Source organism: Eubalaena glacialis, chromosome 13 (genome assembly GCF_028564815.1).
Source record: "Eubalaena glacialis isolate mEubGla1 chromosome 13, mEubGla1.1.hap2.+ XY, whole genome shotgun sequence".
In the NCBI taxonomy this organism is placed as follows: Eukaryota; Metazoa; Chordata; class Mammalia; order Artiodactyla; family Balaenidae; genus Eubalaena; species Eubalaena glacialis.
The window spans coordinates 72,063,136-72,082,546 of NC_083728.1; the positions used below are offsets into that span (position 1 = coordinate 72,063,136).

Consider the following 19,411-nt stretch of genomic DNA (forward strand, 5'->3'; position numbering starts at 1 on the left):
TTGCTCTTCCAACTCAATAATTTTAGATGACTTGTCTTCAAGTTTACTGATTCTTTCTTCTGCCTACTCATGTCTGCTGTTGAGTCCCTTTGGAAGTTTTCAATTCAGTTATTGTATTTTTCAGCTCCAGAATTTCTGTTTGGTTCTTTTTATAATTTGTATCTCTTTGTTGATATTCTCATTTTGTGCATATATTACTTTCCTGATTTGCTTTAGTTCTTTGTGTTTTCCTTTAGCTCTTTCAGTGTATTTAAGACAGTCATTTAAAAATCTTTGTCTAGTAACTGCAGCCTATGTCTCTTTAGGGTCAGTTTCTGGAGGTTCATGTTGTTACTTTGAATAGGCTGCTCCTCTTTTTCTTTGTAGACCTTGTGATCTGTTGTTAAAAATTGGATATTTAAAAAAAATAGCCACCTCTCTCAGTCTTTGCAGACTGGCTCCATGCAGGGAAAGACCTTCAATAATCTGCTCAGTATGAAAACTTAAGGTCTTCTCTGGCATGTGTCTTTCCTGGTCCTGTGCATGTGCTTTTATTTTTCTTTTTTTTCTAGTTTTGGCTGCTCATTAACGTTTTAACTTTCTTAAAAGTCTGCTTCTTCTGGGGGACTTAAATGTTCTATTCTTTCTTTGTCTGTAGTCTCTAATCCCTAGGTAACCACAGGTCTACAGTTTCCACACACTGTGACAACTGCCACTGTTTTCAGATACCTCCAATATGCCCTCATACCCATCTGAGCTCCAAGTCAGTCAAGACAGAAACCAGTGCCTAAGGTCGCCTCCAGACAAGCCAGAACGTTGCACACAAGTTTCAGTCTTTTTCATCTATCCTAGGGGAGGGGCTGGGAATTGGGTGGCTTCCTCTGACTACACTGTACCACATCAGAGAGCAGGTGGTGCAAGACTAAGCAAAAACACCACAAAATTTCTTACCATTTTGGTTATGACTTTTTATTGTTTGGGCATTTGTTGGTTGCTGTGGATTTGTGACTCTTTTCTAAATTCCTACAAAGCCATCTTAGTCTATTGTTGTTTACTTGATGTTTTAGTGAGGGGAAAAGGCTCTGGAGCTTCCAAGACTGACTTCTTGCACCTCTTGAGGTACCTTAATTTAAAAAATAATTTCCCCAAATATTCAGGAATTAAATTATCCTCTTTTATTTTGTTGTAATAATAATAACAGTAATTTTATTGAGCACCTACTGTATGCCAGGCACTGTTATACACACTTGACCTTTTAAAATAATTAATTTGAACTTTACTACATTCTAGGTAGTATTATTATACCCTTTTCATAGGTGAGAAAACTGAGGCACAGAGAGTAACCTACTGTCCATGTGGAACTAAGACAGACACATGGGGAATAAAATTGTAAGTGTTCAATAAGTAACATGAAGGCTCTTCATGGTTTTATGTGACTTAAGAGGAGGGGGTTACAGTAGACCAGAAGAAGTTGGCTGGATCACACTTCCCCCCAACTTCTCTTGGCGCTATAAATGCTTTAAAATGGGATCTCAGACCTTGAGCTATACTCACAGTGGAATGTGACTGTGGTAGTGGATTGGCCAAATTAGTGCCCCTTTCCTTTGAAGCAGGAAATAACATGTAGCATATGATCCTAACCAGGAAGGCAAGAGAGGTCCAAACCCAGCCCTGTGGTGGGTGAATAATCAAGGGGATGAAGTGAAGTGGAGTTTCAGAGAGATGACAGACTTAACCCGTCGTGCAGCCAACGTCTTCACACAGACCTGTGGCCTCCAGGAGGGAGACCATCTAGCCTTGATTCTGCCTCGAGTGCCTGAGTGGTGGCTGGTGATCGTAGGCTGCATCCGAACAGGTCAGTGACCCAAGCAGAACTTTGGGCTCAACTAGAGCCAGATTTTCCTGAAATATTAGGTGCTTTCTCTTCCCCCCAATTTTTCTTCTTCACAGTTTTTCTTTTTCTCAGACTCACTCAAATATTATTTTACTCCTTCTCATCCACTCTCTCCCTTATACTCACACCCTCTCAAACACAATGTCGTAATTCTCTCTCTCTGTCTCTCTCTCTCTCACACGCACACACACACACACACACTTTCTCTTACACGGTCTCAGGCATTCTTGCTTTTTTATAAGATTCATCAATTGTTAATGTTTTGCCATATTCGAGCCCTCTCTCCCAGTGAGTCATTTAAGAATCAGTTGCAGACACTGTGACACCCATAAACACCAGATAAACACTGGAGCATGCATCTGCTAAGATCCAAGACATTTCCTTCACATAACCACAGTAGAGTTATTACACAAGAAGTTTAACACTGATGCAATATAGTTACGTGATATACATCCATCGTCAAAATTCCTCGATTGTCCCAATAATGTCCTTTATAGCATTTATTTGGTTTAAATCAAAAATCCAATGCATTGCATTTAGTTGTTACATCTCCCCCGTCTCCTTTAATCTAGAATGTTTCTCTACGTTCTACACTGTCTACATGACGATGACAATTTTGAAGCGTCTAAGCCAGTTGTTTTGCAGAAGGTCCATCAAAATTTGTATTTCTGACTCCTTCTTCATGATTATCTTCAGGTTAGACATTTTTAGCCCAGGTATAGAAGGGCAATATTGTGTCTTCCTTGGTGCATCACATTGGGGATATATAAAGTTGGTTTGCCCTAATATCATTGATATTGTTTTATCACTTTAGAAAGGTAGTATCCACCTTTGTAAAGGTACCTTTTCCCTTTGTAGTTAGTAAGTAATCTGTCGTGTAATATTTATGGGACTGTGTGAATATCCTGTTCTCCAACTGTCTTTCACCTTATGGTGTGAGAATCCACTGATGATTCTTGACTGAATTGAATATTTTAATGGTGGTCTTTTATTAGGATTTTCTATTTATATCATTCCCTCTACATTTATTAGTTGGCATTCTTCTATAGAGATTTTCCTTTCCCTTTTAATTGCTTATCTATGCATTAATCTATATAATCAGTATGGGACTCATGGATTCTTTTTTGAATCGCTTCAGTTGTTGTATAATGCATGCTCATACAACAATATGTCATGGTCTTGCTCATATATTCTCTGTCTCATGGTTTCTCACAAATAGTTGATTAATCCATCAAGATCAAGAATTAACAGCAGTGGCTGAGGGAGTATAGAGAAGCCATGCCATCTGTATAGTGAAGAGATGGTCCATGAGAAACCCAAGACATGAGTTGAGACCTCTGGGATAAGAAGAATTAAAGAGGAGTAGAAGCAAAGGACGGAAATTCCAAGAATGGTCATAGCACATGGAAATGCTTAGAGTCAGGAGTAGCCTATACGAAGAATGGTCATCTTGAAATAGAGAATAGAGTCATGGGAGAGAAAGATGGAGAGTGAGCAGTGCCCTCAAAGTCAGGATGGGGAGGGTCGTGTTTTCCTGGAGAGAGGGTCCAGGTGTTAGTGAAGAGAAGAAATGTGGAGGGGGAAAAGTCAGTGCTCTGTGGAACTAAGCAGGCTAATAATACGGAAGGTGGGCAGTAGGAAGATTCAGGACAGGGCATCTGGTGGAGAAATTAGAATACAATAGGGACACACAAAGACTTGAGCTAATTGTTGGTGATGGAAGATGGAAGAGAAAGTAGAAAAGTTCAAAGGACATTGTAGTTAACTTGGGTATGACGAACAAAGGAAAGAGAGGAAATTCAAGATGACACAAGGAATGATGACAAGAGATCACAAGAGATACACGATGACAGAGAAGGAAGTGAGAGGAGAAAAATGGGGGCAGGGATGCAGTGTCAGGGACACTGTCCTACTTGTATCTTTCCCAGATCCTGTGTAAATTTGTATAAAGCATTCACCTGTCTACTGGCTAGACCCATTTAGAGTAGAAATTATTAGGACAGGCTTTTCAAATTTTAATGTGCATAAAAATCCCTTGGAGATCTTGTTAAAATGCAGATTCTGATTCTGTAAGTTTGGGGTGGAGTGTGAGATTCTGTGTCCTAGGCAATGTTGATGCTGTGGACCATACTTTGCATACCAAGAAGTTAGGGGATTTCTATGCACATAAACCAGGTCTGACAGCCAAGGTTGTGAGGCTGTGAAAGAGATACCAGAAGAAGCAGTTTCTTTCTCATCCCTAGGGATCGTCTTCATGCCAGGGACCACCCAGATGAAGGCCAAGGACATTCTCTACCGACTACAAGTGTCTAAAGCCAAGGGCATCGTGACCACAGATACCCTTGCCCCAGAGGTGGATTCTGTGGCCTCTGAGTGTCCTGCTCTGAAAACCAAGCTCCTGGTGTCTGACCACAGCCGTAAAGGGTGGCTGGACTTCCGATCACTGATTCAGTGAGTTTCTGGTCTGATGAATGTGCTTTCTGAGGAATGGCAGGAGAAAGCCACTCACTGCCAAGTGCTGGTAGAGAAGCAGCCAGTGGGAGGAAGCTCACCAGGTCTGAGCTTCTCTTCACAGCTATGTCACCGATTTGCTGTGCAACCTTGGGTTAGTTCCTTCTCCTCTCTTGGCTGCAATTGTTTTATGTATAAAATGAGGAAATTGAACTTTTATGGCTCTCTCACTAAAATATAATCACCCCTGTGCAAAGGAGATGTGTAAAGTCAGAGGGTTATTGTGTTGCATTTTCCTTGTAGGTGGGGAATCTGAAATATTATTTATGTAAATAATTAGCAATTAAAGAAGCTGAAGGAAAGGTTAAGATGAATTTTTAAGGTGAAACTTGAGACTGAGAAATAAATGACAGGCAGCTTTGGGAGCAAACACTTTCCATGTCTTAGGGGGTGGGTGTCTATAGGGACACCTTGAAGGAAAAGTTAGGGAAGTGCTGAAGGTAAGAAAGACCCCTCCACCTCCAAAACTCTGATTCTGCAAGCCTTCAGGCATTTTTCGTATCACACACAAACCATGCTGGATTTGTTTTCTTGAAGTAATTCCACAGTTCTTAAAGCTCTTTACTTCAACCCCCAAGGGCAAATATTACAGTGAAATCACATCTTATGCTAGATTCTAAAGTCAGAGAATTAGATTAAAATAGCTTAAGCAAAGAATACTCATTAAAACTCGCCTAAATTGTCCAGACTCAGTATGGTATCATTTCTCCACAAGAGCCAGTGCTCCCTCCAGCACTGGGATTACTTGCAGCCTCTCTGACTGAGTACTATAGGAAGCTTGCATTTACAATTGTAATAGGCCCAGGAAAGAGACTCTCAGACAAGGGGAAGCTCCCCAAGAACCGAGGCAGATGGAGGGAGCTACGGATTCTACCTTCCACCTCTAGCTCATGCTAGGGCAGATGTACATATATATATTCCTTACACTCTCATTCTCCCTAGCTTTCTCTTTCCCACCCCTCTACACCAAGTTTATGAGGTTAAATTCCCATGAAGCTAGTCTGTGTAAAATACAGGGTTAGCAGTGTAACTAAAAGCATAGTATATGGATCACACTGTCTGAGTTTGAATCCTGGCTCTGCAACTTGCTGGCTATATGTCTTCAGGTAAGTTACCTAACCGCTCTGAGCCTCAGTTCCCTCATCTACAAAATGGGCATAAAAGCAGTACTTACCTCTTAGGGTTGCTATGAAGATTGAGTGAGTTCTTATTTGTAAATCATTTAGAGCATTGTCTGGAATCATTGGCAATACTATTTCAATGTTTATTAAAAATAATCCATCATATTTTCCCCACTTTTTAAAATGAAGAAATGTCAGTCCACCTATCCAAGTCACCCATAAACTTTGTTTGGTGCCTAATACTGGGAGCTGCAAACCCCAGTTTTCTGACTCTAAGCCTCATATTGCTTCTTTTGTTTCCCCAGAGGATGGAAAAACAGGAAACATGACTTCTGTCCTTTTGTATTGAATCCCTTTGCAGATCAGAATCCCCAGTTCACACCTGTATTAAGTCAAAGACCCTGGACCCAATGGCCATCTTCTTCACCAGTGGGACCACAGGCTTCCCCAAGATGGCAAAGCACAGCCATGGACTTGCTTTGCGATCCTTCTTCCCTTCATGGTAGGAGAGAGGGCACCAGCTTAGAAGCTGGGCCACAGATCTGGGGTGAAGTGTGTATGTGTATGTGCTGGGAAAAGAACTCCTCGTGGAATTGACCCCATGCTGTTTATCCTTTCTGCTCTCTTTGGTTCAGACCCCTAAGGGTGTGAGAAGTATAGGCTAGGCATGAGTGTTTGCTGACAGAGGCATCTGAATGACAAAGGAGGCACATTTGGGTCCTGCTGAGCACCTTCACAGCAGACGTGGAGGAGATGTGGGTGCAAACAGCAGGCATTCTGCTAACCACACAAATGACGAGCCCCTGTGTCCCTGTCAGTAGTTCCAGGGTTTGGTGGGGAAAGATAAAATGCTCCAGCAATGTGACCTTATGTGACAGGTCCTCTCCTCTCCTCGATTGTGGACAAATCCGGCATGAAGTTTCCCAATCAGGAACTGTTAGGGAAAAATCATACCTGGAACTAAGCCACATCAAGCCACTGCCCTAACCTGGAACAAACACAGAGGCTGAAGCTGGGTTAACCATTTAATCAATTTTAAACCAAACTCTTCTCCCTTCTCCCCGTCCCCCAACTAGTAATATTCAAACCAGACCACGTTCTGTATACTTTGTACCTTATTAACCAGACCAGGGGGACAGAGAAGGCTTTTTGTAGACAGTTGGTATCTGTGCTAATGATAACAACTGAGTAGCAAAATCCTGGAGGAATGGGGGTGGAGAGAAGGGAAGGATAGTATAGTAGTCAGAATAGTATCTGAGGCCAACTGTATTTTGGAGTTAGCAGGAAATTACTGCAGCTGAAGACGTCTGATGTCCTCTGGTGCCTGTCAGACACAGGCTGGATTCTGGCTGTCGCAGGGTCCCTGCTTGAACCATGGACAGCGGGGTCTACAGTCTTTGCCCATCATCTGCCCCAGTTTGACCCCAAGGTCATTGTACAGGTAAGAAGACGAACCTTTCGGTATCAACAAGCTCCCGGAAAAAACTCATTTCGAGTTCAAAAACTGGATCCAACTGAGAAAATACTTTATTTAGCAAAGAAGCCTCTTAGTATAATATAACCCTGGTTCTGGGTTTCTCAAATGTGAAGGACTGAATCAATCATTGTATCAGAATTACATCAAGATGTAACTTTGAAGAAAACACATATTCCAAACCTTTCCCTAGAACTATGGATCAGACTTTGTGGACCTGGGAACCAGAATATACGTTTTGAGAAATGAAAGTAAACAGAACAAGCTCAGGTCTCCTGGATCCTGGATCCTGGCTCTACCAGGGCCAGGTAGCTGGTGTGTGAATGTTGTATTTGTGTGGCTACTCAATTTAATGACGTATTTAGAAACAAAGGCGTTGGAATATGACAGATCTAGTTTCATAGCCCATGATTGACATTTATTAGTGGTTTACTTACCACTCTCAGCTTCAGTTTCCTTATCTGTAAAATGAGAGTCTTAATGGTTACTATCTCCACAAAATTGTTGGGAATATTAATGAGATGACATAGGAAAGGTGTGTAAAGTGCTTATCCCTGAAACTAGCACAGAGAGAACACTCAGTAAGTGGTAGCAGTTGCTGTTATGCATATGATAATAACAGGTCACCTGCGTGAACTCCTTCAACGTATTTCTCTTCACTTAAAAATTGTCTTTGTGTCTCCACTCACTCCCCTGCTTTCTATCTCAGAGGCAGACCTGCCCCTTCACCTCTCAACGTCCAACTCCCTCCCGACGACTGCTGCCGATCCTGTTCTTTTCCCTGCCCTTCTGTTTGGAGCCCCTCTCTATTAATCTTTAACTCATTAAACCTTTTCTCCTGTATTTTCAATCTCTCACTTTTCATTGACTCTACTCCCTCAGTCCATAAACATATTCAAAGTTCCTCATCCTAAGAACACCTTCCCTTCACCCTGGTACACCTTGAACCAGCCCCGTCTCTCCTCCCTTAAGCTCAAGTTGCTCCATAGCACATTCTCCACTTGCTACAGCTACCGCCTGTTCCCCCAGCTTACTCCTGAACACTGCAGTCATCCAAGGCTCTGCCTTCAACTTTCCCTCCCCTCTTAGCAGCTTCCTTTACTTCCATTTCTCCAGCAGGTACATCTACTCAGGTGGCTCTCAAAACTGTCCAGTCTTCTCTCTCCAGGCTAGTTCCCCCCCGTTTTTCTGCTGGTTGGTTAAGTTCATCTGATCATCCCTCCAACACCTGAAGCTGTACCTCCCACTTCTCATTCCCTGCCCCTATGTCAATGTCTGCCTCGCCGTCATTATTTTCTGCCTGCATCCTGCCAGCCTCTGAGGCATAAAACTGCGCAAACCACACTGACTCCACCTCTCTCCTTCCCCCACCAGGTCTAATTCTCCTTGCCCTACAAGGGGTGTCCCCAAAGTCTCAGTGTATTTTAAGCTTGAATGATTTCAAAGAATTGAGTCTACAAATTTACCCCAAACCCTGCATTTGAAAGTTTAATTGTTTAATTTACTTTACACTTATTACTTTTGTGAATTTTTTAAAATAAACTTTTTAAATTACTTGGTTTCAGTCTCTCCTATTGAAGATGGGAGATAGTGACTAAAATGAAAAATGTTAAATTAAAACTTTCTTATTCAAATTCACAAAACAAAACTTTCCCTTCATTCCCTCCCTACCCATCCCCTCAACTTAGACTTCCTTGTGTTGCGCCAATAGTACCTGACACACGCCATGTATGGAATTCATGCTCAATTTAGGTATACTGAGAGAATTAACAGATGAATAAATGGGCTCTGCTAGAGGAGAGGTCAGAGTTAAAATGCTAATAACAAATCTATATTTTAAATCTTAATTGTAAAAATAAAATTTTTTCTCTCCTAACTCTCTAGACTTTATTCAAATACCCTATTACCCAATGCCTTGCTGCGCCCTCTGTATTTCGAATGATTCTGCAGCAGAATTCCACCAGGTATGGTAGAAGTGGCTGCGGTTGGTAACAGGAATCCTCGGGTAGGATTTTAAGTAATCTGATGCATGGTGGTCTGACTGATTTTAGCTATGGTTCTTTGAGGATACTGTGTGGGGGGGGGGGTGGGGGGGGTAAATGTTGGTGGTGATATTTAGCAGCTAGTCTAATTGGTTCTTTAAACAGGATTCAGAGGACCAAATGAAACACTCAGTGAGCCTTGCATCATTGTGGGTTTTTTTTTTTATAAACATTTTTGTTGTGAAATAAACATACAGAAAACTATATAAGATATACATTTACAGATTAATGAATTGTTGAAAATAAAACAGCTATGTAACTACTCACCCAAGGCACAAAAATAGAACATGGCCAGTGGCCCCAGAGACCTCCTCATGCCTCTCCATCTCCACTAAAGGAATCCACTATCTTGGCTTTTATGGTGTTCATTTCCTTATTTTCCCTCATAGTTTACATAGGAAATATCCCTAGACAAATTACTTTACTTGCTTTTGAACTTGATGTAATCGTACATTATTCCATAATATCCGGCTTCTTTTTTCAACATTATGTTTCTAAGAAGTGTCCGTGTTGTTACATAAAGCTAGAGTTAATTTTCATTGCTGTATAACATTACATTTTATGAAAGTAGCACATTTTTAATCAGTTCTATTATGGGCATTTGGGTAGTTTTCAGTTTGGGGCTATTGATGATTAATGCTGCATTGAATTTTTGAACATGTACATAAACACGTAAACGCACATTGCTGTAGATCTTCTCTGGGAGAGGAATTGCTAGGTCACACTGACATTGCACCCTACTACCTTATTTCCCAAAGTATTGAACCAAGGTATGCTCCCCCTAGCAGGGTAGGATAATTCCCATTGTTCCACATCTCTGGCAATATTTGTTTTTGTCCAAGTTTTAATTTTTGCCAATCTGATGGGTATGTAGTATCATACTGTAATTTTATTTTTGCATTTCGCCATGTTTGTGGATTAATTTTTTTTTTAAAGATTTATTTATTTGATTGATTGATTGATTGCTTGCTATGTTGGGTCTTCGTTTCTGTGCGAGGGCTTTCTCTAGTTGTGGCAAGCAGGGGCCACTCTTCATCGTGGTGCACGGGCCTCTCACTATCGTGGCCTCTCTTGTTGCGGAGCACAGGCTCCAGACGCGCAGGCTCAGTAGTTGTGGCTCACGGGCCCAGTTGCTCCGCGGCATGTGGGATCTTCCCAGACCAGGGATCGAACCCGTGTCCCCTGCATTAGCAGGCAGATTCTCAACCACTGTGCCACCAGGGAAGCCCTTGTGGATTAATTTTTAACTCACCTGATCTGCTCTTTGAACCTTATGGTTGTTTATGTATCTTTTAGCGACTCTGAAATTGAAATGGCTACTTCAAAATCAGAGCTAACATGTTTTACACATATAAGACTTAAAATATCAAGGAGTTCAATTTATGAAGATAACTGAAATACAGCTTGATTTTATTCATGAACCCTCAATCTGACAGAATTATGTTTCCAACTGTATTTCAAAGCTCATATTACAGCTACTTGTTGCAACGTTCTTGAGATGGTGAACAAACCCCATAAAAATTCAACCAGGGCATGAATATTGGCTCTGTTGGAGACTCTGCCCATTTTATGTACTTTGGATAAAGCTCAAGAGGAATGAGGAACATACCCTCAAAGAAGCCAGCCCTCCTGTCCATCACTACAGGCTCTGTATATACGAGGAGAGGGTGACAAGGGATTCTGCCACCTCCCTCATCCCTACGAGCTGGCCCAGCTCAGCCCCGTGCAAGGTGGTACTAAGACCCCAATCACTTCTACCCATTTCCTTCAGGGAATCCATCATTATTTTGTGATGGTTTTTGTATTATTTATGGAAATCTTCATGGGGAAAATAGATGAGAGGATTTACATCGCCCAACGTACCTAGCAAACTACTGCAAATGTTCCCAGCAGACTCTTCTGTTCTCTCCCAAATTCCTGCTCTCAGGGCTGTTACCTGTGATCCTTCCTCCCTTCACTAACATGAAGCCCGGTCTTCCTTGATGTCCCGAGCAATTCATTTCCAACCCCTAATTTGTGTTCTCCAGCCGGAAACACAAAAGGCCTTCAGTTCACATAAGCCCACTCTTCCCAGAAGGCGGTACAGTTCTATTACCATCCTAGCATATCCTTGGGGTCTTATCCCTCAGCCCTTATGGTTTATACAAATATCCCTCTTAGCCACATAGAATGCTTAGAATGTGTTCCAAGCACACTTTTCTCCCTCTTGTTACATCAACATCCATATTCAATCCTGATCTCCCTGATTTAACCCATTAGCCTCACCACCACCACCACCTACCCCTGCCAGATGAGTTAACAGGTACCAACAGGAAGTGACTTCCACTTGGACTTGACCATCAGTAAGATGCCCAGAAGGCAAGTAAGAAAGCGAAGAAGCAGAAGGGTGAATGATCCAGATGACAATGCTCTGAGCTCTCCCTGGGCCAGGGGCTGAGCGCCCAAGCCCAATCTGCGGAGGCTCTGTTGATACCTTGCCTTCCCCTCAGCCTCAGGTTCCCCACCCTGGAGCACTGCTGTACTGGTGGGGAGGCCCTGCTGCCCGAGGAGCAAGAGCTGTGGAGAAGACAGACAGGCATTCTGCTCTACCAGGCCTACGGACAGTCAGAGACGGTAGGTGAATGGTCCCTCTGGGCCAGTCAGGATGTGCTCGTCCACGGAGCCCAGCAGGTGAGCTGAATCCTTCTATGAGTGTGTGCAGAGGCCCCACTGTGCACGCAGCATTGCTCAAAGCCAATGGGAGGCTCCAGAGCTCTAGGCTAATTTGTCCCAAATAAATTTGCAGAAAAGACAATTGCAGCTCATCAACTTGTCAAAAGACCAATGTGCTCAAAGCTATTGGACAAAAACTTAGAAAGGGGTCTGAGGACATGGTGCCACTGTACCTGTGATAATTAGTTTAAGGGAGCCCAGGAGGGGCACTGGCATAGAAGGCACTCTCCAGGAACATGGAAGCCACCACTGCAAGTCCTGTCCACTTCACCATCCCTTCCTAGGCAGCAACCACAGGAGCAGGCAGGAGCTGGCCCTGGAAGTTCACTAGTTCATTTCTGGGTGTTTATGAGGAGAGCACACAGCTTTGATTGTGAGACACTAGCAGGAGGAGAGATCTTCTATATACATGCCACACACACACACACACCCCCCACACACACACATACACATACACACAGTGTGATCCCAAAGAGGATCACTGACCAGTCAAGTGGGCAGGACATGCAGAGAATCATGCATGTCTTGAACCTCAAGGACTTTATCCATGATAGTGTGGGCAGGTATCTCTCTTCTAACACATTCTTAATCCATTTCCAATGCTGGGCAGAGCCACTTTCCCCTACCTCCCTATCATCCCTTTAGCTGACAGAGGGATGACTGTCATCTCAGGACCTGTAGCAAAATACCTGTTTCAGTCCCAATTGACATACTTGTCTGACATTACTTTGCAAAAATAAATAAATAAATAAATAAATAATCAGTTATTGGGTCTGCTTCCAGGCTTGAGAAATGTTAAGACTCTAGGTCTGTCCTTGCTGGTTCACAGTTTGCATTCAGACAAGAAGGGTAAAGTTAGAACTACGCACTACACCCATGGCACTAGTCCCTTTGCATCAACTATTTGTAACAACAGAATACTCCCCGATACCTGGATGGTGCTTTATTTCTCCAAACATTTTCACACCTATCCACTCATCTCTGCAACCTTTTCCACATGCCTAGAGTGTGAGCAGTGACATTGCAGAGGGGAAAGTACTTCCTCTCTCAGGAGCTCAGACCCCAGTTCAGATCTCAGCCTTGCCAGTTACAGGCTTCGAGACTATCAGCATATCACTGAATCTTGCAGAGTCTAGCTTCCCCATCTCCAAAATGGAAATATAACGCCAATCTTGCCAGGTTATGATAAGGTAAATGAAAGAAAGTATACAAAGCTCTGGCCACAGTTCTAACCACTATTGCACTTATGGTTGTCACTGTTGTTTTTAGGTAGGTATTGTGTTTAGATGCTGGGGGTGCAGAGATGGATGGGACAATCTCTATTCTCTGAATGTTCATTATCTACTGAGGGGAACAGACAAGCAGCAATAAAAGTGTAGGGAAAAATACCACAGAAAGAGAATCTCCCAACTTCCTTTTATTAGGGCCTGAATGATAGCTAGCAGTAGTTGTTTATTGAATACTTGTGTGTGCCTGGCACACACTCACAAGCACTCTAAGCGATAATGTTATAATTACCCCCCTTTGACAGAGGAGGAGATCAAGGGGGATTACTTGGTACATAGCTAGTGAGCGGTGGAGTCAAGATTCAAACCTTGGTCTCTCTGTGTGTAAAGCACTTAACTTTAGGAAGAATGATAATTTAGAGAACCATAGAGAAGGAATAAGGTTCATCAGGAAGACATAGGGGGTAGGGGAACAACATGAACAATCTGAATAATCTCAACACAGCTCTGAGAAGCAGTTGAGGCAGCTACAAGTAAATGGTTGTTAAATATACTCATGGCCCTCCCCGGCAAATGGACACATGTCTGGCATACAGTGGGCACTCCACACCCTACGTTACATGCCCACAGCCCTGGGCTCACTCCTCTGCTTCTTCTTGGCCTCTCCCACTGGACTCTGTAGCCCCAGCACCGGGCTCAGGCCCAGTCCATGTCAGGTGCAGTGAATGTCTGCTGACTAGAGTGGGGTGGATGCCTTCTATGCCACGAGGGCTCTTTGCACAGCATCAAATGACATCTGTGAGCAAGGATGCTGTGTTTGATTCTTGCTGCTTTGTGACTAGCCTGGACTCTTGGCCAACCCCAGTTCTCTTCTTTGCGAACAGGGAACAAGTTGTGGCACTCTCCGGGGGATGAAGATCAAGCCGGGTTCCATGGGGAAGGCCATCCCACCCTACGACATTCAGGTCTGGTGGTAAAGACATTGGCAGAGAGCAGTTAGTGCTCGGCTAGGGTTGACCATTGTGTGACACGAGGTGACAGAACCAGTCATGCCTCCCGGTTGTCCTTCATCTTCTCCGCCTACTTTTCCTCCAGTTTCCTGGGGAGGTTTCAGTTGAGACCTGCGATGTCCTGGGCATGAGTGCAGCTTGCCAGGACAGCCAGAGGCCTCACGCACCGAGCCTGGGAAAGAGTACTTGCAGTAGCTCAGGCGGCTCTCTCCACTGCTGGTGCTTTTAGTTTTCCTGATCCGTGTTTTCTAGCTTGAAGACACATTTGTGATGTCTATATATGCATGAAACACATAGACCCATGGCTTCGGTTTCACCATTTGCTGATTTCAAAGCCTTTTGACAGTTTTATTCTATTTTCTGACAGGGCTCCTCTACCACAACCCCCTCCCCCAATTACCCCCACTGTGTCACATGAATGAGCCAGGCAGTGTTTGGGTGGGGCAGGAGTGTTGGGGATCCCTGCAGGGTGGGATTCACAGGTCTCTTGCTCCAGATCATTGATGACAAGGGCAACATCCTGCCGCCCAACACTGAAGGAAACATTGGCATCAGGATCAAGCCCACCAGGCCCATAGGCGTCTTCATGTACTATGAGGTAAGGACACACCATCTGCCCCCATACAGGCCCAAGAATCCTTGCAGGCAGCTGTGTAGGTGATAAGGGACTGGACTCAACTCTGCATCCTGAGACTTCTTCCTTCTTCCTTTATTCACTCCAAGTCAATGAAACCTGTTCTAGTTAATCTCAAAGCTCATAGTGTGTTCCCACATCCCTTTCTGTCATAACCCATCTGGCACTTATAGGCTGACTGTTGGGGTAGAAAACAGCCTGGCTTCAGAACCACCAGACTTGGGGTCCAGTGATCTCTTGTGGTTAAGAATGCTGGCTTTGACTCGGTTCACATCATACCACCGCACTTACCAACAGGGTGCAAACAAATCTATTAATCTCGCTGAGCCTCCAGGGGCGCTATTATCCCCACTTTAAAGAGGAAGAAACTGCAGATTGGAAGCTTTGCATGTCTTTCCCATGTCAAATAAATGGCAGGTCTAGGATTCAAAGTGGTGTGTTTTGGACCCCAAACTCTAAATGAGAAATCCAGGGACTACAGAAACCTACAATAGACTATAAGGAAACCTGCTGTAACTCTTTATCAGACAAACCCTAGCTAGCAGTGGCCACTAAGAGGAAATCCTCAGCTTCCAAGATGGACTGTAGAAGGGTAGACAGACCCTGAAATTGATCTCAGACTCCATCTCCTTTCTACAAAGTCACAGCCACTGGTGTCACTGTTGTGCTCACACTATGGCCTTGGGTGGGTGGGTGGGGTCCTGTCCCTCTGTGGTACTATTGTCCAGAAGCAATCATGCAAGCCTTAGCCTTAATTCTCAGTAGCACAGTTTAAAGGTTGGATAAAAGGTAAAATGAACACAGAGTAACAGGTGTATAGATAGCAGTTCTTAATACTTCCTGCACGTTAGAATCATTTGAGGGATTTTTTTTTTTAATACTTGGATCCAACCACAGAGATTCTGGTTAAATTGAACTGGGGTGGTCCAAAGCCATGACTTAAAAATAATTATACTTATTTTATTTTGCAAAGATGTCTTCACATATGGCCACACTGATTTCTTTCATTTCACAATTTCTCATGGCAATGAGACATGTCACTATTCCATTGAGATTTGTTGGCTTATATTCTGTTCTTTTATTTTCTTTATATTAAGGCATATATATATATATATATATATATATATATATATATATATATATATATATATATAATATAAAATTTACCCTTTTCACCATTCCTGAGCATACAGTTCAGTAGCATTGAGTAAAATTTACAATATTGCACAACCATCACCACTATGCATCTGCAGAAAATTTTCACCATCTCCAGAAGAAATTCTGTTCCCACTAAACAATAGCTCCCTAGTCCCCATCTCCCCAGCATTTGGTAACCTCTAATGGTACTTTTTGTCTTTAAGAACTTGCCTATTTTAGTTACCTCATATAAGTGGAATCATACAACATTTGCCCTTTTGTGTCTGGCTTATTTCACTTAGCACAATGTTTTCAAGGTTCATCCATGTTTTAGCAAACTGTCATTTTTTTGAGACTGAATAATATTCCATTGTATATATATACCAAGTTTTGTATATTCATTAAACTCTTGATGGACATTGGGTTGTTTCCACCTTTTGGCCTTTGTGAATAATGCTGCTATGAACACTGATTGTGCAAGTAACTGTTTGGGTCCCTGCTTTCCCTTCTTTTGGTTATATGCCCAGAAATGGAATCGCTAGATCATATGGTAATTCTGTTTAACTTTTTGAGGAATTCCCATACATGTTTTCCACATGCACAAGGGTTTTCATTTCTCCATATCCTTACATACACTTGCTATTTTCAGTTTATTTTTAATAATGGCCATTCTAATGGATTTGAAGTGGTAACTCATTGCGGTTTTGATTGACATTTCTCTAATGACTAGCATCTTTTCATGTTCTTATTGGCAATTTGTATATCTTCGGAGAATTGTCTATTCAAGTTCTTTGCCTATTTTTAATTGGGTTGTTCATTTATCTGTTGTTGTTTCTAAGTTGTAAGAGTTCTTTATGTAGTCTGGATATTAATACCTTATCAGATATGCAAATTATATGCTTTGCAAATATTTCCTCCCATTCAGTGGGTTGTCTTTTCACTTTCTTGATAGTATCCTATGACATACAAAGTTTTTAAATTTGGTGAAGAACATTTTATCTATTCAATACTTTTTCTTTTATTTCCTGTGCTTTTGGTGTCATATTCAATAAATCATTGTGAAATCCAAGACAAGATTTTCCTCTGTGTTTTCATCCAAGAGTTTCATAAGCTCAGCTCTTACATTTAAGTTTTTGATCCATTTTGAATTAATTTTTGTGTATGATATAAGGTAACTTCATTCTTTTGCATGTGGACATCCAAGTTTCCGAGCACTGTTTGTTAAAAAGACTGTCTTTCCCACTGAATGGTCTTGGCACCCTTGCCTAAAATCAATTGACAGTATATGTGAGGGTTACTTTTTGAGTTCTCTATGCTATTCCAGTGGTCTGTATGCCTCTTTTTATGAATGTATCACATTGTTTTGATTGCTATAGCTTTGAAGTAAGTTTTTGAAGTCAGGAGTGTAAGTCCTCCAACTTTTTTCTCCTTTCTAAAAGTTGTTTTTGCACTTTGGGATCCCTTGAGATTTTATGTGAATTTTAGGATGGGTTTTTCTATGTCTGCAAAAAACACCATTGAAATTTTGATAGGGATTGCATTGAATCTGTAGATAATGTTGGGCAGCATTGTCACCTTAATATTGTCTCAAATCAATGAATATGGGATGCTTTTCCATTTATTTATGTCTTCTTTCTCTTTTTCAGCAGTGATTTTTAATCTTCAGTGTACAAGTCTTTCACCTTCTATACTAAATTTATCCTTAGTATTATATTCTTATTGATGTTTTCTTATTTCCTTTTTGGATTGTTAATTGTTAAAGTATAGAACTGCACCTTAAGTTTTGTGCATTGATTTTCTTTCCTGTAACTTTGCTGAATTCCTTTATTAGCTCTAACAATTTGTGTGTGTGTGAGAAAGTTTTTTAGGGTTTTGTACATGTAAGATCATGTTATCTGTGAACAGATCTAGTTTTAATTCTGTTTCATTTTGGTGCCTCATTTCTTTTTGTTGCCTAATTGATCTGGGTAAACGTCCAATACTTTGTTGAGTAGAAATGGTGAGATCAGGCCCTCCTGTCTTGTTCCTGATCTTAAGAGAAAATCTTTCAGTCTTTTACCAGTGAGAATGATGTTAGCTATGCTTTTTTTTAATATATGGCCTTTGTCATGTTGAGGATGTTTCCTTCTATTCCTAGTTTATTAAATAAACTGAGTGTTTTTGTCATGAAAGGGTATTGAATTTTGTTAAACGCTTTCTCTGCATCAATTGAATAGATATGTGGTCCCCCAGCCCCGACTTTCATTCTATTAGCATGGGTCATTACATTGATTGATTTTCATATGTTGAACCAGGAATAAATCCCACTTGGACATGGTATATAATCCTTTAAATATGTTGCTGAATTCTGTTTGCTAGCATTTTGCTGAGAATTTTGCCCCAATTATTCATAAGGGTCTGTAGTGTTCTTTTCTTGTAGTACCTTTGTCTGGATTTGGTGTCAGAGTAATGCTGACCTCATAGATTGAGTTAAGGAGTATGTCCCTCCTCTTCAGTTTTTTAGAAGAGCTTGAGAATAATTGGTATTAATTCTTCTGTAAATGTTCAGCAGAATCACCAATGAAGCCATCAAATCTGGGACTTTCTTTTCAGGGTGGGGAGGGATGAGAGGGTTGACTACTGATTCAATCTCCTTACTAATTATAGGTTTATTCAGATTTTTTATTTCTTCATGATTCATTTTTGGTAGATTATGTGTTTCTAGAAATTTGCCTCTTTCATCTAGATTATCCAGTCTTTTGGTGTATAATTGTTTATAGTGTTCTCTTATACACTTTTCTTTTTTTGGAATGTAAAATTGCTAGTAATATCTCCTCTTGCATTTCCGATTTTAATAATTTGAATCATCTCTTTTTTTCTTAATCAATATAGCTAAAAATTTGTCAATTTTTGATCTTATCAAAGAACCAACTTTTGGCTTTATTTGTTCTCTCTATTGTTTTCCTATTCTCTATTTTATTATTCTTAGATCCAAACTTATTTCCTTCCTTTCCTAGCTTTGGATTTAGTTTGCTCTCCTCTTTCTTGTTACTTAAGGTGTTGTTATTGAGGTGAGATTTTTTTTTCCTAATGTAGGTGTTTAAAATTCCTTTGCAGCACTGCTTTTGTTACAATCACGAGCTTTGGTATGTTGTAGTTTGGTTTTTATTTATCTCAATGTAATTTCTAATTTCCCCTGTGATTTCATTTTTGACTTATTGGTTGTTTAAGACTGTATTTCTTAATTTTCTACATATTTGTGAATTTCTCATTTTTCTTTCTGTTGTTAATTTTTAATTTCATTCTATGAGATCAGGTAAGATACCTTGTATGATTTCAGTCTTCTAAAATGTACTAATCTTTGTTTTGTGGCATATAATGTGGCCCATCCTGTAAAATGTTCCATTTACATTTGAGGAAAATGTGTGTTCTGTTGTTCTTAGGCAGGGTATTTTATATATCAGTCAGATCCAATTGGTGTGTAGTGTTAGTCAAGTCCTCCACTCATTATTGACCTTCTTTCTGGTTGTTCTATCTATTATTGAAAGTAATATATTGAACTCTCCAAGTGTTATTGCAGAACTGTATATTTCTCCCTTCCATTCCATCAATGTTTATTTTATATAATTTGGAGTTTTGATTTCTCCCTTTAATTCTGTCAGTGTTTGCGTCATATATTTTGGCACTATGCT

At 41.2% G+C, this 19,411-nt stretch overlaps 1 protein-coding gene across 2 annotated transcripts in view; it reads left to right on the forward strand.

The window, feature by feature from the left end:
* Positions 1-19,411, forward strand: part of LOC133104402 (acyl-coenzyme A synthetase ACSM1, mitochondrial) — a 46,956-nt gene that overhangs the window by 11,267 nt on the left and 16,278 nt on the right. Inside the window, exons 3-10 of one of the 2 annotated variants that reach the window (XM_061210135.1) lie at positions 1,624-1,834; positions 4,117-4,324; positions 5,867-6,007; positions 6,787-6,946; positions 8,864-8,943; positions 11,511-11,691; positions 13,844-13,924; positions 14,466-14,567. In XM_061210135.1, the coding sequence (XP_061066118.1) occupies positions 1,624-1,834; positions 4,117-4,324; positions 5,867-6,007; positions 6,787-6,946; positions 8,864-8,943; positions 11,511-11,691; positions 13,844-13,924; positions 14,466-14,567 (1,164 nt within the window). The remainder of the gene's footprint in view (positions 1-1,623; positions 1,835-4,116; positions 4,325-5,866; positions 6,008-6,786; positions 6,947-8,863; positions 8,944-11,510; positions 11,692-13,843; positions 13,925-14,465; positions 14,568-19,411) is intronic. The other variant, XM_061210136.1, reaches the window with a different exon arrangement.